Source organism: Condylostylus longicornis, unplaced genomic scaffold (genome assembly GCF_029603195.1).
Source record: "Condylostylus longicornis isolate FDR11 unplaced genomic scaffold, ASM2960319v2 ptg000013l, whole genome shotgun sequence".
Lineage (NCBI taxonomy): Eukaryota > Metazoa > Arthropoda > Insecta > Diptera > Dolichopodidae > Condylostylus > Condylostylus longicornis.
Genome location: NW_026577982.1, coordinates 12,175,004 through 12,191,691, shown reverse-complemented (window position 1 = coordinate 12,191,691; position 16,688 = coordinate 12,175,004). Strand labels below are relative to the sequence as shown.

The window sequence follows — 16,688 nt, the reverse complement described above, 5'->3', positions numbered from 1 at the left end:
TATTTAATTATTTACGAAGGGAGAAAGAAATTTGTATCATTTTTTATTTACTGGTATTATTTGGTCTACCTCATGTAATCTTCTACGCCTGCTGGTGGGTCTTCAATTCAAATATATGTCTATTATAGACTAACCAACTTTTTGCATGTGTTTAATTCAAAAAGCTGCTATTTCTCTTTATTAATTTTACTTGTCTGTAAACCAGTTATTTTGTTTTTTGTTACAAGAAACTTTAATGTTTTCCATTAACGTTATTCTTCGTAAAATTTTGGTATTTTTTAATATACATAGGATATTTAATCTAACAATCTTAATGTAATTTTCACTTCTTTCATCCTTACAAAGAAGTGTTCTATTTTACAAACCCTTAATATTATTTAAAACTATAATTTTCTCTTTGTAATCAACTTTTTATTCAAAATTCTTTTTAATTGCCAAAGAGCTTAAAAAAATCCTCGGTTCCATATGTTACTCACAATTATTACTTGCATTATCATTGAAAAAAGAAACCAGCATATTGCAATGTCACTTTAATCAAATATAATGGAAAAAGAACAGAAATATTCACAAAAGACCACATTTAATTGAGTTTCTATATTAAAAACTTTTTATTTAACATTACAGCTTACTTACTCTTTTCAAAAATAATATTATAACCCTTTTGGATTCATTTTACCTTTAAATTAAATTTGGTTCTCTTATATTCGATTTATGTATATGTACTCGTGCTTACATGGGTTTGAGAAGTACAAAAAGGATGTGTTCGTGTATGGTTTTATGCAATACAAATTGCAATGCAACAAAATTTCATTGCAGTCAAAGTGTATAAATATTATATAAGAGTTAAGTAATTACTACAATGGAATAATCATTCTAAAATGAAAAAATGTAATATTAACATGTTGTCAAAGCAAGAGCGAAATGTTTACATTTCTTGACGGTTCTCTATTAAACAGTTAATTAAAAAATTTTCTCATTCTTATTTATGATTTTTACACAATTTGGAATTAAAATGTAACCTTCAACATTTATATGCAGATCCTTTATGAACTTTCAAGATTTATAGAACAAAATTTTAAAAAAATATTCAGTCATGTCTGTTTAGGCTTTGTTTTAAACGTCATGCCATTCTTGAAAATATTATGTACTGCTTACATACAAGACGAAATCTAAGATTAAACCGTAGATAAAATCTGATGACTGTTTACATATCTGATGGCGGAATCAAAATTTAATAATTTTGCTACAAAAATTATAATCATAACGAAAGTCAGCTGATCGTTACTTGAAATAACCAAAAAAAATTAATTGTCGCCATTTTACTTTTAAAATATCTGCCAGTAAAGTAAGTCTGATAAGAACAGAATTATAACTCTTATTTTTCGTCAGACAAAGTTTGATTTGAAGCTGCTTTTACATAATATACTGCTTTTATTAGACTCCGATTAAATCGTAAATTTTTTCGTATAAGCAAACAGTAAGTAATTGAATATGTAATCAAATGACATCATCATTTTGTAATCTTAGATGTGTTCACACATTTATAAACACTATTATTGTCATACCATACCAACATTCAATCATTCTTATTGAAGCCGATATAATTATTTTTTGATAACGGTAAGCAATTTTGATATACAAATCTATATAATACATACATATTGAACGTATTTGAAATTAAATTTTGAATATTGTTCAATGTATTGAAAAAATTTTTATAACAATTATTGTACTATGCAATGTCAATTTCATTGACAGCATCTGTTGTAAAATTAAAGCTTCCTTTACAAAAAATACATTAAAATAATCATTTTGTCTGACAGGAAGTGTAGTCATCGCACTGCTACGTATTTTCATATTATGTGTAAATTTATATTTTGAATGACATTTTTGATTTGTAATATCATGTGTAGAACCGGAAAGAAAAAAAATTAATATTTTAATGAAACATTTTTTGAAATATTTGAGTCTATGACATTTTTACTTCATTTATTATAAGATTGACACATAGTTTTGAGATAATATTTCTAAATGATTTGGTATTAACATTTAATATTAAAGAATATTCAAATACATGTACAATATTTGAATACAAAAATTTTCAATTTTGAAAGTTAGAAAATTCCAAGCCATTTTTGCAACTATTAAAAAGTTCCATCGTGGAATAAAAATTTAATCATTGTGAACTCTCATAATTTTTTTACTTTTTGTGTAGATATTTCTGCTCCAGTACTGTACTGTAGTAAATTTATTTAAGCGTTAAAAATAAATAGTATGCAATTATTCTTTAATTTCATAAAATTTTTCATAAAAACTTTTAATAAAAAAAATTCCCAGAATTTCAAAATATGTAGACCAAAGTAGTATTGAATTTTTTAAAAATAAATTTTAATTTATTCAAAAATTTATGACAGTAATCGAAAAAAAAACTGCTTACAAGCGTATTCTCATCTCTTTAAATAACTGTGTCTTTTTCATTACCAAAATAATATTTATAAAAATTCTTAGTTTTTATATTAAGAAATTTTAAAAAATTATAGAAAACCAAAAAATCAGCAAAAAAAAAACAATTTGTTCTCTTTAGAGAAAATATTAAATTTTCTGTTAAAATTTCCTTTTTTTTAGCCTAAAGCAAGTCTAATATTTTTTACTTAAAATACTTCTTCGAAAATTTTTACAAAAAAAAAAAAACAAATTCCAAAATTAATTGCTTTTAACAAAAAGAAAATTTTTATTTCTTTTTTGTTTTGTACTTTTCAACCTCTGTTTTATTCATTAACATTTCCTTAATGAATTATGCTAATATCTTTATCATCAAATTGAGAACTGAAAAGTGCTCTCAATTATAAAAGAGCAATAATTAAATATAAGTAGTATGTGTAACTGTGTAAGGTATATAAATTACAAAGAAAAGAAATTATTAAAACTTCAAAAGTATACAGACACATAAACACACACTTCATATTTTTAATTGAATGCATTAAAACACTATCTTACTCTTTGCAGAATAATTTATAGTAAAAAAAGAGTAATTTTTCTGAAATAGTAGCAAAGCAGTAGATAATAATATTACGAGTATGAGAAAAAATAGAGAGAAAAAAAACTTATGCATAACTACGAGTGCATTATATAGGAAAAAGGCTTTTAAAATAATTCTCTTTTTTGTGACAATTTTATTAAAGGAGAAAATCTTCTCCAGACAAAGGCATTTATTTAAAAGTATTTATATGTGTCATTTTTCATTGTGAAAAAAAATTGAAAATTCTTGTCATAATGCAAATTAAAATTAAATCTTGTGTCTTAAAAAAATTTTCTAATAAATTTCATTTTACATTTGAAAAAAAAATTTCATTGAGTGCAGTTTTTTTTTCCAATTTTCTCAGACAATAAATTGATATATATACAGACATAGAAGGTCCATAAATTTGCATATATACATACATATAAATGTAAGAATAGAATAGAATAATAATTGAGTTTAATAATTCAACAAGCTGTTGAACAAAATGCTCATAAATTGAAAAAACAAAAAACAAAATACTCATAAATTCTTACAATTTTTTATTCATGGTGCATAAAAGTTATATTTGATTTGTCAATAATCCTTTTTATGTTCAATAATATTCTGTATGTGTATATGTATAAATTTATGATCATATCTATATAGTAAATGTTGTTCCTATCTTGGATAAAATTGTGTATATATATATATATATATGCTAAAATAAAAGTAATTTAAGTGACAAGAAATTATTTTATGAAAAAAAATTTTTAATTTAAAAGATTGTTTTACTTTTTGATTAGGGATTGATTCTTAATTGTGTGCAAAAGGATTGAATTTTTATTTAGTGCGAAGTTATAGGGTTACAATTAAGGTTAAGATATTTCAATGAAGTTATTTTAGGAATTTGTGGCAATTATTAAATTTAATCTCTTCTTTAAGGAGATTAAATTCTTCTTAATATTAAATTAAAGTCTGATTTCTTTAAGAAAATTTCAAACAATATTTAGAAATAAAGCTTTTAAAAGTAACAATATCAGGTTACAATTGATACATTTTACAAATTATCAATGTTTTAGTTCGAAATCAGGCTTTTTGGGGCGTATACAAACCAACTCTACATAAATAATTTAATAATTTCCACTGAATTGTATTAAAACAAGATACTTCAATTTACAACATCAAAAATTCAAGAGTAATTTTCTTAAAATTAAAAAATTCTAGAGTAATTTTCAAATTTTGTTTTTTTAATGGAAGTTTTCAAGCTTCATTAATGATTTCAATGTCATTTTCCGTTAAATTAACAAAAAATTGGCCAACAATACGATTTCAGATTTTATTCTTAATTCTTCAATAAACTAAGAAAGCTAAAATTTTTCTGTTTAAACCAATTTCGATTTCCACTTAGTTGCATGTTACATCCAACCTACATAAATGTATTTTAACAACTTAAGCTTAATTCTATAGCATACTATTTCATTCCCAGTGTTAAAATTCTAACGTACTTGAACAATAATATTTTGTTTTTGAAATCACAATAATTTTTACGTTAAGTTACTTAAAAATTTTTAATACTGAAAGTGAATGGATAATGATTACTTATAAATTATTAAAAATAATAAAAACGTAATATACATTGAATATAAGTATGTTCAATACACACATATCTGTTATACATGCTTTCATTCTTAAAAAATACTTATATTTTATGTACATATACATATAATATGTGAATAAATACTCATTCAATTTGATATTAAAAGATTCTTTACAAAATACAAGTAGAGTATATCACCGTCATACACCAAAAAGTAAACTTTCATTGAAAAAAAAAAGAAAAAAAAATAAAATTCTAGGGTCCTGAAAAGTCTCATTTGTAAAATAAATGTTATATTTTTATACAAGGATTTTTTTAAGTAAAATCAGAAAAGAAAAACAAACAGAGAAAAAAATGCATACAATTTCTTGTTTTAATAGTACCAACTATAATAATTTGACATTTATAGTATGGCTGCCATACCGTACCGTACTATAATATTACACCATATATACCAACATATCTTATTATAGAGAAGAGCAATTAACAAGAAATTTTAAAATAAACACTTTTTTTTTCTCTCTTTTTATTTTTGGGGTTCTAAATAGTTCTATAATATGTAAATAAATTTAAGCAATTTAATATTGTATATATGTAGGTATAACATTTAAAAGAAGAACTGTGTTAATGCTTTTTCACTTAAAGTGAAAAATATTTAAATAGAATTTATTAAAATATAACCGTGAACTTTTTTCTCTTTTTTTTTGAAATAAGAAATTACGTGGTACAGAGGGCAGTATATTTTGTTATTTTTTTGTCAGTTTTAAGTATATTTTTTCTCATTAATAAATGTATTTCCACAGCAAGTAGATTCAAATTTCTAGAACAAACTAAATTGTTAAGGCTAAATTTGATATCATCTTAATATCGCCGTATACAATTATAAAACCATTTTTCGAATGCAAGAAGAAATGACAAAAACTATACAAAATATTTGTATAACAAATTTCAATTAATAATTTTGACATCCGTCATCTGCCAATTAGTGAAAAAATTTGCCATTTGAGAGGATTATCCAATTTGTTCCAAAAGAAATTCAAATTTTCTAATAATAGGGCCATTTACGAGTTGTTTGGAATTTGTTGCGCACTGCGGTGCAAAATTATTCATTTTCATGTATAAAAAAGTGCAAAATTACACGCAACTTTGCATGTCCTAAAACCTATTACATAGTTTTGAACATCTCTTGCAATGTTTGTTTAGATATTTTCTTAGTGCTAAGTGGAAAAATATGGTTATTTCTGAATATTTATTAATTACAAGCTAGTGGAGGTGAGAATCCTTCCATTCTGTTCATATCCAATTAAATCCAATTTTCATGTAAAGATATGCACAATTAATTTTTTTTGGACAGTTTAATAAAAATTTATACAACGGTCGTTCCCAGATTAGTGCAAATATACATATACACCGGTGCAAAAAAAAATTTGCACTTTTGCACCAACTCGTGAACAACCCCAATCATTTTCAAATTATAGTATTATAAAGAGTTAGAGTTTGAATTAAAATTAAAATAAATAACTAAAAAAAAATTATTTATTTAAGCTCAGAAAATTTTCGAATTTAAATAAATTAAAATGAAAATTGATATTCCTTTATTACACTTTAAAAATTCGAAATTTTTTTCCAACCTTGCCATAAATATACTTGACACATTTAAAAACAAAGAAAATAAATGATAAATTGTATAATTTTATAAATAAATTTATAAATTTCGTTAATTTTAATATCACACTATTTATGGAAGCTACAATCTACAATCTAATGACCTAAAAATGTATGACTTTTAATCAACGATCAAATAAATTACTGAAAGAAATTGCTAGGAGCAATCAATGAATTTCATCAAAAATAAAAAAAAAGAAGACAGTATTTAAAACAGAATTCCACCAAACACTTCCGGTCATAATTGTAACGTAATTCATTTTTGTTAATAATAATTACACTTAATAATGAAAACATTAAATAATATTAAATTATATTGTATAAATCGATATTATTTTCTATATTAATTTGTTGTTGTTCACCTACACATGACTTTATTATATTTAATTTTCGTCCTGTCATCAAGAATATTGTAGTTAACTTTATCGAATGCTTATTATAAATGAGCTTGTATATTGTATAAATATATCGATTAATAATAATGTTTTTTAATATACAACTACTTTCTTCGCTCTTAATGAGAGTTTATACCTGATCCATAAAATGATTTGAAACGTTGGTCAACCTTAATCAATAGCTTGTCACATGACAAATAATAAATTATGTACGTATGTATTTATATGGATTGAAATATCATTGGTATGAGTTTCATGAGTTTCTTATTAATTATTATTTGTTATGCATTTATACTGTAAAGTAATTAATGATATAAATATACATATATACATATACACATTTTATTTTTATCTTTTATAATTGTGTCCTTTCATAAAGGATAAGGTCAATATTTAGTAATGAAAAATGAGAAAAAATTTAAAGAAAGTGTTGAAAAATATTATCCTTACTTATTTATATACAAAGGACACTTTATTTTTTTGAATAATAATTTTTGTTTTATTTTAACAGAGAAAAAATTTATCATTTTCCCACCTCATATACCCATTTACTCTTTGTATCTATCTCTCTCTATCATTTATTCTCTATTTCAATTAAAATTTTTCATTATTGTTAATTTTATGATAATTTGCAAATTTAAAGTTATTTTAAAAAGATCTTTTAATTATATATGAGTTATTTTTAATGCTTTCTGTTTAAGAAAATATTTTTAATATTACAAAAGTAATAAAGCAGAAGCACTTAAGTAAAGCAAGAAAAGAAATAAATATGAAGCTTTAAAACAATTTAATTTTATTAATTTTACTTTAAAAATTTTTAAATTGAATTAACAATAAAAAAGTTGCACACTTTAATAAGGTTGTTGTCGAATAAAATAAAGTAAAAACGAAGCTACTCACCCCATTAATGCGAATTTTTCTTAAACCACTTCGTTGTAAGGCCAAAATCTGCAGCATTTGCATTTATTAAGCTCATGGTCTGCTGAATTGACATCCTCATTCCCAAAAGAAATAAGCAAAGCATATTTCTTTATTTAACTACAGAACATACGGATAACGTACCCGAAAAAAAAACTACCTAAGTCTGAAATATAAAAAAATTCTCATTATTTTTGGTCGGTCACCAAATTGAAATTCACCTATTTCTTCTGATCTTCTGAGTTTTGTGTCTCTATCGGCTTTTCTGAATAACGTAGATATGTTACTATATTTCGATCATAGCTTATCAGTCTCTACGAATATTGTTCTAAGTGCACTTCCATGTCATACATCCTTTATATACTTGCCTCCAGTTCAACTTTTCAGTCCAGTTCTAGTAATCACGGTAACTTTACGCTCAAAGCTAATCCTCTTTTCTAGAATACAAAATCACTTCTTGTAACATCACCAGGTGCCGAAACAGCCTGCAGGTGACTACCCAATGTTTTACTAAACAATGTCTACCGTTTCCAAAATAAAAATTCTAAGTGATGATGATAACAACCTTTCTAATTTTCCTTAGTTGATAAATAATTAGTCTGCTGATTTTGGTGTTTTGCAAAAAGTCCTTTTTTCAAGCGTCTGTTGTGCATGTTGACTATCTATTAACTATATGTTGTGCAATATAGGCGAAATGTGACAGCTATTAAAAAAATCGAATATTTAAAAATTTCACATAATTTTTTTAAACATAAACCATTTTTATTCTTTTGATGTTAAAAGATCACATACAATTATTTTTTCATTTTTTTTTTGTATTTTAATTCCAGGTGTGGCTCATACAACTTCCGAATTGAATTACAATTCAAATGTGATTGAAGTGAATCAGGTAAGTGTGATTTAAATGAATTTTAAATAATTTTAATAAATTAAAATCTCACATTCATGGTAGATAATTTAAATTTTATCCTGGTCCGGAAATAAAATAAATTTTGTTTGGAAGCATTATTCCGTTATGCATTCTTAAACTATACAAGATACTAGATGTGACACAGATTGTGTAGTTAGCTACAATAAAATTACTATAGCAAAAGCTACAATTTGTTTTTGATTCGATTATCAACTTAAAAGTTCTAGAGAACCACAAATAAAAAATAAGAAAACTTTTAACAATTTAAATTTTTCATTTGAATAAAAGAAATGTTGCTAAGTTGTTAAATAGGAAAAGACACAAAGTATAATTAAATTTATAAATTTTATAATTTATCTCCTTTCTTCTTTCTTGTTAAAAGTTAATCCTGAATAATATTTTATGGTAAATGTTTTTTATTTCTTTTATATATTTGTGGTTTCCTTATATTTAACTCTTAAGTTTGATCTTAGCCTTAGAAAATTCACAAAGTTTTAAAAATTTTATATGCACCTTAAGGTTCATTTAAATTTTCAAACATATTTTGCTGCCATTGATTGGCTGGACATATTCTGTATCATAACTGCTCTTTTACGTTTATTCGTATTTTAGTAGAATTTTAACAGTTTGGCCTATAAAATTATTTTGACATATTGCGCAATTAGAATTCTGTTTAATAAAATTTCTTCTTTAGCAATTTTTATAATAAAATTTTTATAATTTATTTTTAATTTTTAGTCATTCATTTGGCCTCTTGCAAGACCAGCTAATCCCGATGAAAGTGTTATTGTTGAATTAAGATCACAAACAACAAAAATATTACTTAAAACTGGTCTTGGTGGTTCATCTAGTTCGAGACAAGGAATTGGTGGTGGTGGTTCAAGAGGTACAATTACAAGCAGCAGTAAATGTGTTGGACAATATGTTATTCTTATGCAAGGTAAATGAAAAAGAAAAATTTAATAACAAAAATTTAAATCATAGTGTTAAATGCAAATCTGAATTACTAATAATGTTCAATATCGTATAAAATTATTTTGAATTCTAACATTCAACTGGCTCAAATATACAATTTTTATATTGGAGCCTCTTATAATAGTCTCTTGATAAAAAATTCTCAATAATTTATTTGCACAAAATTAACTTTATTTGCAAATGTACTCTTTTTAACAATATACAAACACACTTCTATAATATATGTATATATACATAGTAAATACATACGTAAATACATATTAAAAACAAAATTTATTCATTCAGTTTTTTTTCCATTTTGACCATTTAACAAATAATATACAGAAAACATTAAATATTAGCAGTACAACAATAATACACAAGTCTTTATTCCCATAATATACAAGTATACGTATGTATATTTACACATTATACAGATGAATGAATACGAAGAAGGTTTCCACTATTTCTTTGAAAATTGAATAAAATGAAAAAAATTCTGTTGAATTGAGGAATGCATGTTAAATAAGCTTCATTATAAAACAAAAAATATACGATTCAGACACAATATCTAAGACTCGGTTCACATATACATATGTATACATATAGTACAAATTCAATTATTTATTTTATTGTATATTTACGCTATCCAACATATATACGTATTAGTTTTATTATGACAAATATTTAATGTTAAAAAGGATGTGTACAAAAGCAACAGTTCATAAAAACATAAGTCAACGCAAATATAAATTCTATCCTTGAGAACTACATAAATGTTCACTGTACTACGAAACCTTTAAGGTTTACATTTACGTACATCGTATTCAAAAGTGAGAGTATAAATAGTTTCTATTAAATATAACTGTGGCACACACACAACAGAAGATAAATTTCAAAAGTATAAAAAAGAAATTTTTCAGAAAATATTCAAGCATACTTGCATGGATAAGTAAAAGAAAAATTTTTACTCAATTTCAAGACGATAAATCTTTTAGAAAATACTTGGGAGTTTATAAACTTTAAAAATTATAATAATAATAAAAATAAAAGAAGAAGAATTCAATGTTTTATCATCACATTCATCTCAAAGTAAATGCATTCATATTACAAGAACCATCATTTCATATATGCTCACCTCTTCTATTATACAAAATGGATTCACCTCCATATTGTTTAATTCAATTTTAAGATTTAATCCGAGAAAACATATGAGCACTATTTTGTCTTGTAAATTTTTTTCTGTTTTAATAAATAAAGAATTAAATTTACTGTAATTTTTATTCCTTTATCACCATCACCATATTAATATGGAAAAATTTTTCAAATTTTAAAAATGCTTTCTTTAATATTTTATTTATAAAAATTGTACAAGATTAGAATAAAATATGTGTATTAAATATTGCTAGATTAGTGGATAGCAATTATATAGGAAAATTTATATATCTGTCTCCTAACTCAAATGAGCTAAAATGTAGCCGCCAGGCTTTTTAAGGCAATAATTTATTACCGGCTGAATATAAAACTATCTTAAATGTATAATTGCATTTTAATTAATAAAATTAAATCTTTTGTATTTAAAATGTAAAATGAATCATTACAGTACTTAAAAATTTTCGCCTAAATATATGCAATATTTTTAAATAATCTTCGAATATTTTTTCAGAATGTATACATACAGACAATAATTTCATTACACAAATTTCCTTGTAGTTAAATATGTATGTATAAAATTTTCTAGTTAAATTTTCCTTAAAGAGGAGACAGATTTTGCGGTAAAACTGACGCAAAAGCTGAGAAATATGCTCAATTTGGATTAATACTGTGATGTGAGTAATTGTTTGAGTAAAATAATAATAGAAAGATTTCTTATTATAACAGGAAAAAGAGAAAACTATGATGCTATTAATGCTATTATCAACAGAAATTTTATCCCCAATAAACTGAATTAACAAACGATCATAAGGATATACATCATAAGGCCATGAAAAAAAAATGGAAAATTTTTTTAAAAGAAAAAAAAACTTCAAAATTCAATTCCCACTGAAATTTTGGGATCCCAAATATATATTTCTTCAGAAAAATAATAAAAAATGTTAAAAATAGCTTGTTCATCAAATAACAATCAATAACCAAGAAAAAAAATCCAAATTTACTATCCCAAAATTCCACATATATGTACATATATATATGCACGTGTCACAATATGTGAAATCTACGGGACAAAATAAAAAAAATTGATTTTAAATGAAATTTTAAGCATTAAATCAATACGACGTGCCAATAAATTCCAATGCTTTGTATATCAATTATGTATTCTGTTCTCTTAACACATGTATACGTTCCTCAAAAATCATACATATTAAATCCTCTATACATATGGATTTACGCAAAATTTAAAAAAAAAATATCTCACCCATCATTCAATGATAATTCATTTTTGAAATTTAACACGTAACTTCAATAAAATGTATATTCTATGTATATTGAATACAACACCTGAATAAATAATTAGTTATAAGGATAACATGAGTATATAATATGTATGTATATGTATAGGACATTGAAAATGAAAACTTTCAATAACATTAAAAAATAACAAATTTTTCTTAGCATACATTTAAAAGATATTTGATAACAATTTTCTAACCAATAAAATACAATATTGTGCATATGGATGTATACCAGTAGCAATATACATAAAAACTTAAACCTTAAACTTTCTGTATATGGAACTATAGATTATTTTATATTCATAAAATGTACGTCCAATATCTAGTTGTTTTAATATAATCTGCGTATATTAAAGTTTCCTTGTATACATTCAATGTTCAATCATAAGTTAAAAATGTTAAAGAAATTTTACTGTTTACCTTGAACGCCATCATACCAACATTATATTACTATACCATATTTTGTGGTGAAACTTCTAGATTCATATTATGTACATACCTACAATAATGGTAAACAGAAAACTTTATAACCTTGAATTAAGTATACATACACATAAATATATACCTACCGAATTGAATTGATTATATTATATATAGATAAGAATGCACTTGATATACTTAGGTATACTATATGTAGTATACACAAAATGAATATCAAGGTCAAAAACTCTTTTTCTGCAGGTAACTAGGTCAATGTCAAATTCAGAAAAACTATAATTTTATTACCCTATATATACAAAACAAACCTATATACATGAATGTATACAAGATCTTTATATTTTCAACACTGTTGCATTTTGCATCACCATAGAACAATATAAATTTTCATTATTATGAACAGTTAAAATCATAATTAATTGCATTGTAACTAAGTGTATATATATATATATATAATTTTAATGTAACAAATATTAATGGTGTATATATGTATATAATGTGCATTAATTAAAATAGAATTAAGAGACCTGATAAAATTTACACCATTTTGTAATGGGAAAAGTAATTTGGTTTCTTTTTTTTCTTTTTTATGCAGTCAGTATTACGGTTTAATTTATTGGTATAATAAAATTTAGAATTTATGGTTATATGGTTAATAGAAAAATATTATATGGATCAAGAAAATAATTTAATATCGTCTGTGTGTTCTGTTAAAACACATTAAAAGTGATAAATGAAGTGTAAATTAAAAAATCTGATTGAAATTGAAAAGTGAATTAATATTCGAATGTGATTTCGAAAAATTACTTGCCAAAATGGATTTCGAAAATGAAATTGAGATTTTTTACATAACATTAACATGCGAAAAAAAAATCTAAATTCGAAAAAAGAAGAGAAAAATTGTTATTTAATAAAAAAATAATTCCATCCGTAAAATTCAGATTAATTCTAGAAGATCTGAAATTATAATATGTATTTTTGCCTCGAAAAATTTAAATTGAATCCGTCTAAAATTCTATACATAATTCATTTTGCGACTTCATAAAATTTAAATTTTCATAAAATTTCATGAAATTTTATGAAGTCAAGCAAAAAACTTTTTTAATTTGTGGAAAAACAAATGGAAATGACAAATTGGCAATTCGAATATATTCGAAAATTTTCAAGATTTCCTGAGTTTATCCATTTTACTGTTTTTAAATTATGCGGTTACTTGAATTAGATTGGAATAAATTACAAAATTAAAGTATCTCATTCCAATATTACCGGTGGCCAGTATGAGCGGTTGCTATCTACATTCAATTTTTTCCTCAATAAACTTGAAGTTACTACGAGTATTTAACAAGTTGGACGCACCATCTGTAAATTTAAATTTAAATATTATTCGCATATAAGGCGGTTACACTGTTTAACATTTTATTTGATTTGAGTTTAAGCATTTTAAAATTTAGATTATTATGCACAGAGCATCGAAAACAAAAACCTAAATTAAAATTATTATTAATGTTATTTCGAAAAATACTAACCAAAAAAAATTTAATCCTTTTTCCAAAAAAAATTTTTTTGTTATTTTCCACTCTTTTATTCCAAAAAATTCAATGGAAGGAATTTATTAACTACCCAGCTTCAATATAAATTTAATAGCGTGTATAAAAATTTTTTTCAATATAAATTTTAAAAGAAAAATCTTAACTCACATAAAATTAAGTTGCTTTTCATTGAAATTAAATTTTAATTTTTTTTCCTGCTTTTGTTTTCAGCTCTGCTTCTTATCCTTATCTGCCTCTCTTTCTCGTTTTATTCAGGATTCTTTAACAATAACAAAAAAAAAGAGCAACTTGTTTTTATTGAGAGCCAAAGAAAAAAAAAAGAAAAGTTTCAAATTTCTGATAAATTGGTTTGGAAGTCTTTTGATGTATTTTTAATTAGGTAAATTTTATCTTTCTATAAAAAACAAGCGTTATATCGGGATTATCCAAGCAAATGATTGTGGTAATACCTATTTAAAAAATATCTTTAAAAAACAACAATAACTTAATGAAAACAAAAAAAAAATTACAATAACGCCATCTGGTGCTTCTTAGAAACTCTCGTATTCATAGTCGAGTTATTAGCATTTAAATATTTTTACCCACATAACATCCCATTATCGAGAAATCGCTGAGAATAGGAAGAAAAAAAACTCAAATAAAAATTTTCAATTTTTCTTGTTGCTTGTAATCAAACCAAGTTTCTTGCCTCTCTAATTTCATTCTTCATATTTTCATTGTAAAAAAAAAGTTATTTTTTTTTATACAAAATGGAAGAAAATTTAAAGGAAATCTTTTAAATACTTTCATTCAAAGACTGTTATTTATAATCGTTATGCTTCATCCACTGTACTAGATTACTCGTTTTATTTAATGGGCGTACATTTCTATATGTAATTATTATAATTTTAAGAAGATGGAAATTTTTTATAATTATTTCTCTTTGACCATTATTGCAGAAATTTAATAATTGATCACGTAGAACAGAAATTTTTGTATTAATTTTTTAAATTAAAATTTATAATTATGCTTACAAGTATTTATGCTGACGCCAAGATGACGTTTATTTTTGAACATTCTTAATTATCAAAAATTTAGATTGAAGTCACGATTAATAATTGTTTTCTATAAGTATGCAAGACTATTTTCCTGCTACATATATCAGCATTCAAAAACTTGAATATTCTACATTTTTTTCATGATTTATAAATGAAATTATAACTGGAAAATCATTAACAATTGTAGGAAATCTTATACGAATGAGTTCATCTAAAAACGAAAAACCAAATGAACTTACAAAAAATACTAAATAATTTTTTTTTAATGGGTAATTACTCCAATCGATGCTAATTACTTTAATCGTATTCATACTTGCGTTCATAGTGTATTTAATGTAAAAAAACATATGTAGTTTAATTATACAGTTAGCTGAGTCATACAATTTGTGGCATCATACAATCTGTTAGAATCCATAATTTATCATGCATTCGAATTTAAAATATATCGCCATTGTAGAATAAGGCTTCCTCATCTCAACTTAATATATTATAGAACTCTTCTAATATCGTAAAAATATTAGTAAACTTTTAATATTAAAACCTTACAAAGTAAAGTTTTGAAATGTGACTGCCGCAATTTAAAGCGAGACAGTATATTCTTTCAATAAATTGTAGTTCTAATGTATGTAAAAAGAAGTTACTAATTAAGAAATTATTTAGGTAATAGAGTGAATTCATGTGGATGCTTTGGGAACTGTATACATACATTGTAAACATCCGATTGAAATTTTTGATTAAAGCCTTTGAATTATGAACAACTAAAAAGCAAAATACTTCTAAATTCTAGTAGCATATAAATTATGATGATTTTATAATACTATTGGCCAATTTTCATAGATTATTGTTAATTAAAATTCTAAATTTATAAATATTCATTACTCCGTCCCCCTCCCCCTACGTCGAGGTTAATTTTTTATTCAATTTCTATCCTTAATGACCCAAAAACTTTTATAAGATTTTTTAACATTTCCTTACTCTGACACAAATCCATGCCCACTTTGTATAATGTCATAGATAATGAGTAAATCTTCATCTTTTTTTTGTTGGCCTTCTATACACTATTTGAATATTATTTACAGAAAATATAAAGTGGAATATGTAATGGCAATGAGATTACGTCATGTCCTTTGCTTTATGAATATTTTATTTTTTATAATTTTTTTTTTTAGACAAAAAGCTAAAAAGAAATTTTTTTTTTTTCTTTTTTTCACAAAAACTTGGCTTTCTCATGAAATTTACAAAATTTCAAATCAGTCTTCTTTCTCTACAAGGAAAAAAACAAAAAAATCAAAACTTCTACACAATTTGTAAATATTTTTTTTTTACTTTGTAATTTTTATGAAATCATGACTTCATACACACACAGCACGTTACATAAATACAAACGTGTGTAGTATTTTAAGATCAAAAATATTCTAGGCAAAAACTTCGATTGATAGAAAAAATTTTTTTTCAAAAAACAAATTTTATATTGTAATAAATTGAATGTTGGTCTTAGACATAATTTTTAAACAGTTTTGAAAAAAAAAGTGCTTATTAGTTGCACTCTGTCCGTGCGCCCGTCCGTCCGTGAACCCTCTAAAAATTTTGTAAAATTTGAATTTTCAGTAACTTATGTTTCCGAAACTGTAAGCTTTTCTAATTTTCTACATAAGTGAAAAGGTAGCGATTAATGTCATGCCATCAAAAAAATATAATTATTTATTTCAACTCACGCAATTACCCCTGAGTTCGACCACTATGTTATCTTTAATTTTTTTTGTCTCATCC

At 24.1% G+C, this 16,688-nt stretch overlaps 1 protein-coding gene across 1 annotated transcript in view; it reads left to right on the top strand.

The window, feature by feature from the left end:
- LOC129605238 (otoferlin-like) overlaps positions 1 to 16,688 on the top strand; it is a 98,864-nt gene that overhangs the window by 55,559 nt on the left and 26,617 nt on the right. Inside the window, exons 3-4 of the mRNA XM_055514867.1 lie at positions 8,407 to 8,465; positions 9,225 to 9,426. Of these exons, the coding sequence (XP_055370842.1) occupies positions 8,407 to 8,465; positions 9,225 to 9,426 (261 nt within the window). The remainder of the gene's footprint in view (positions 1 to 8,406; positions 8,466 to 9,224; positions 9,427 to 16,688) is intronic.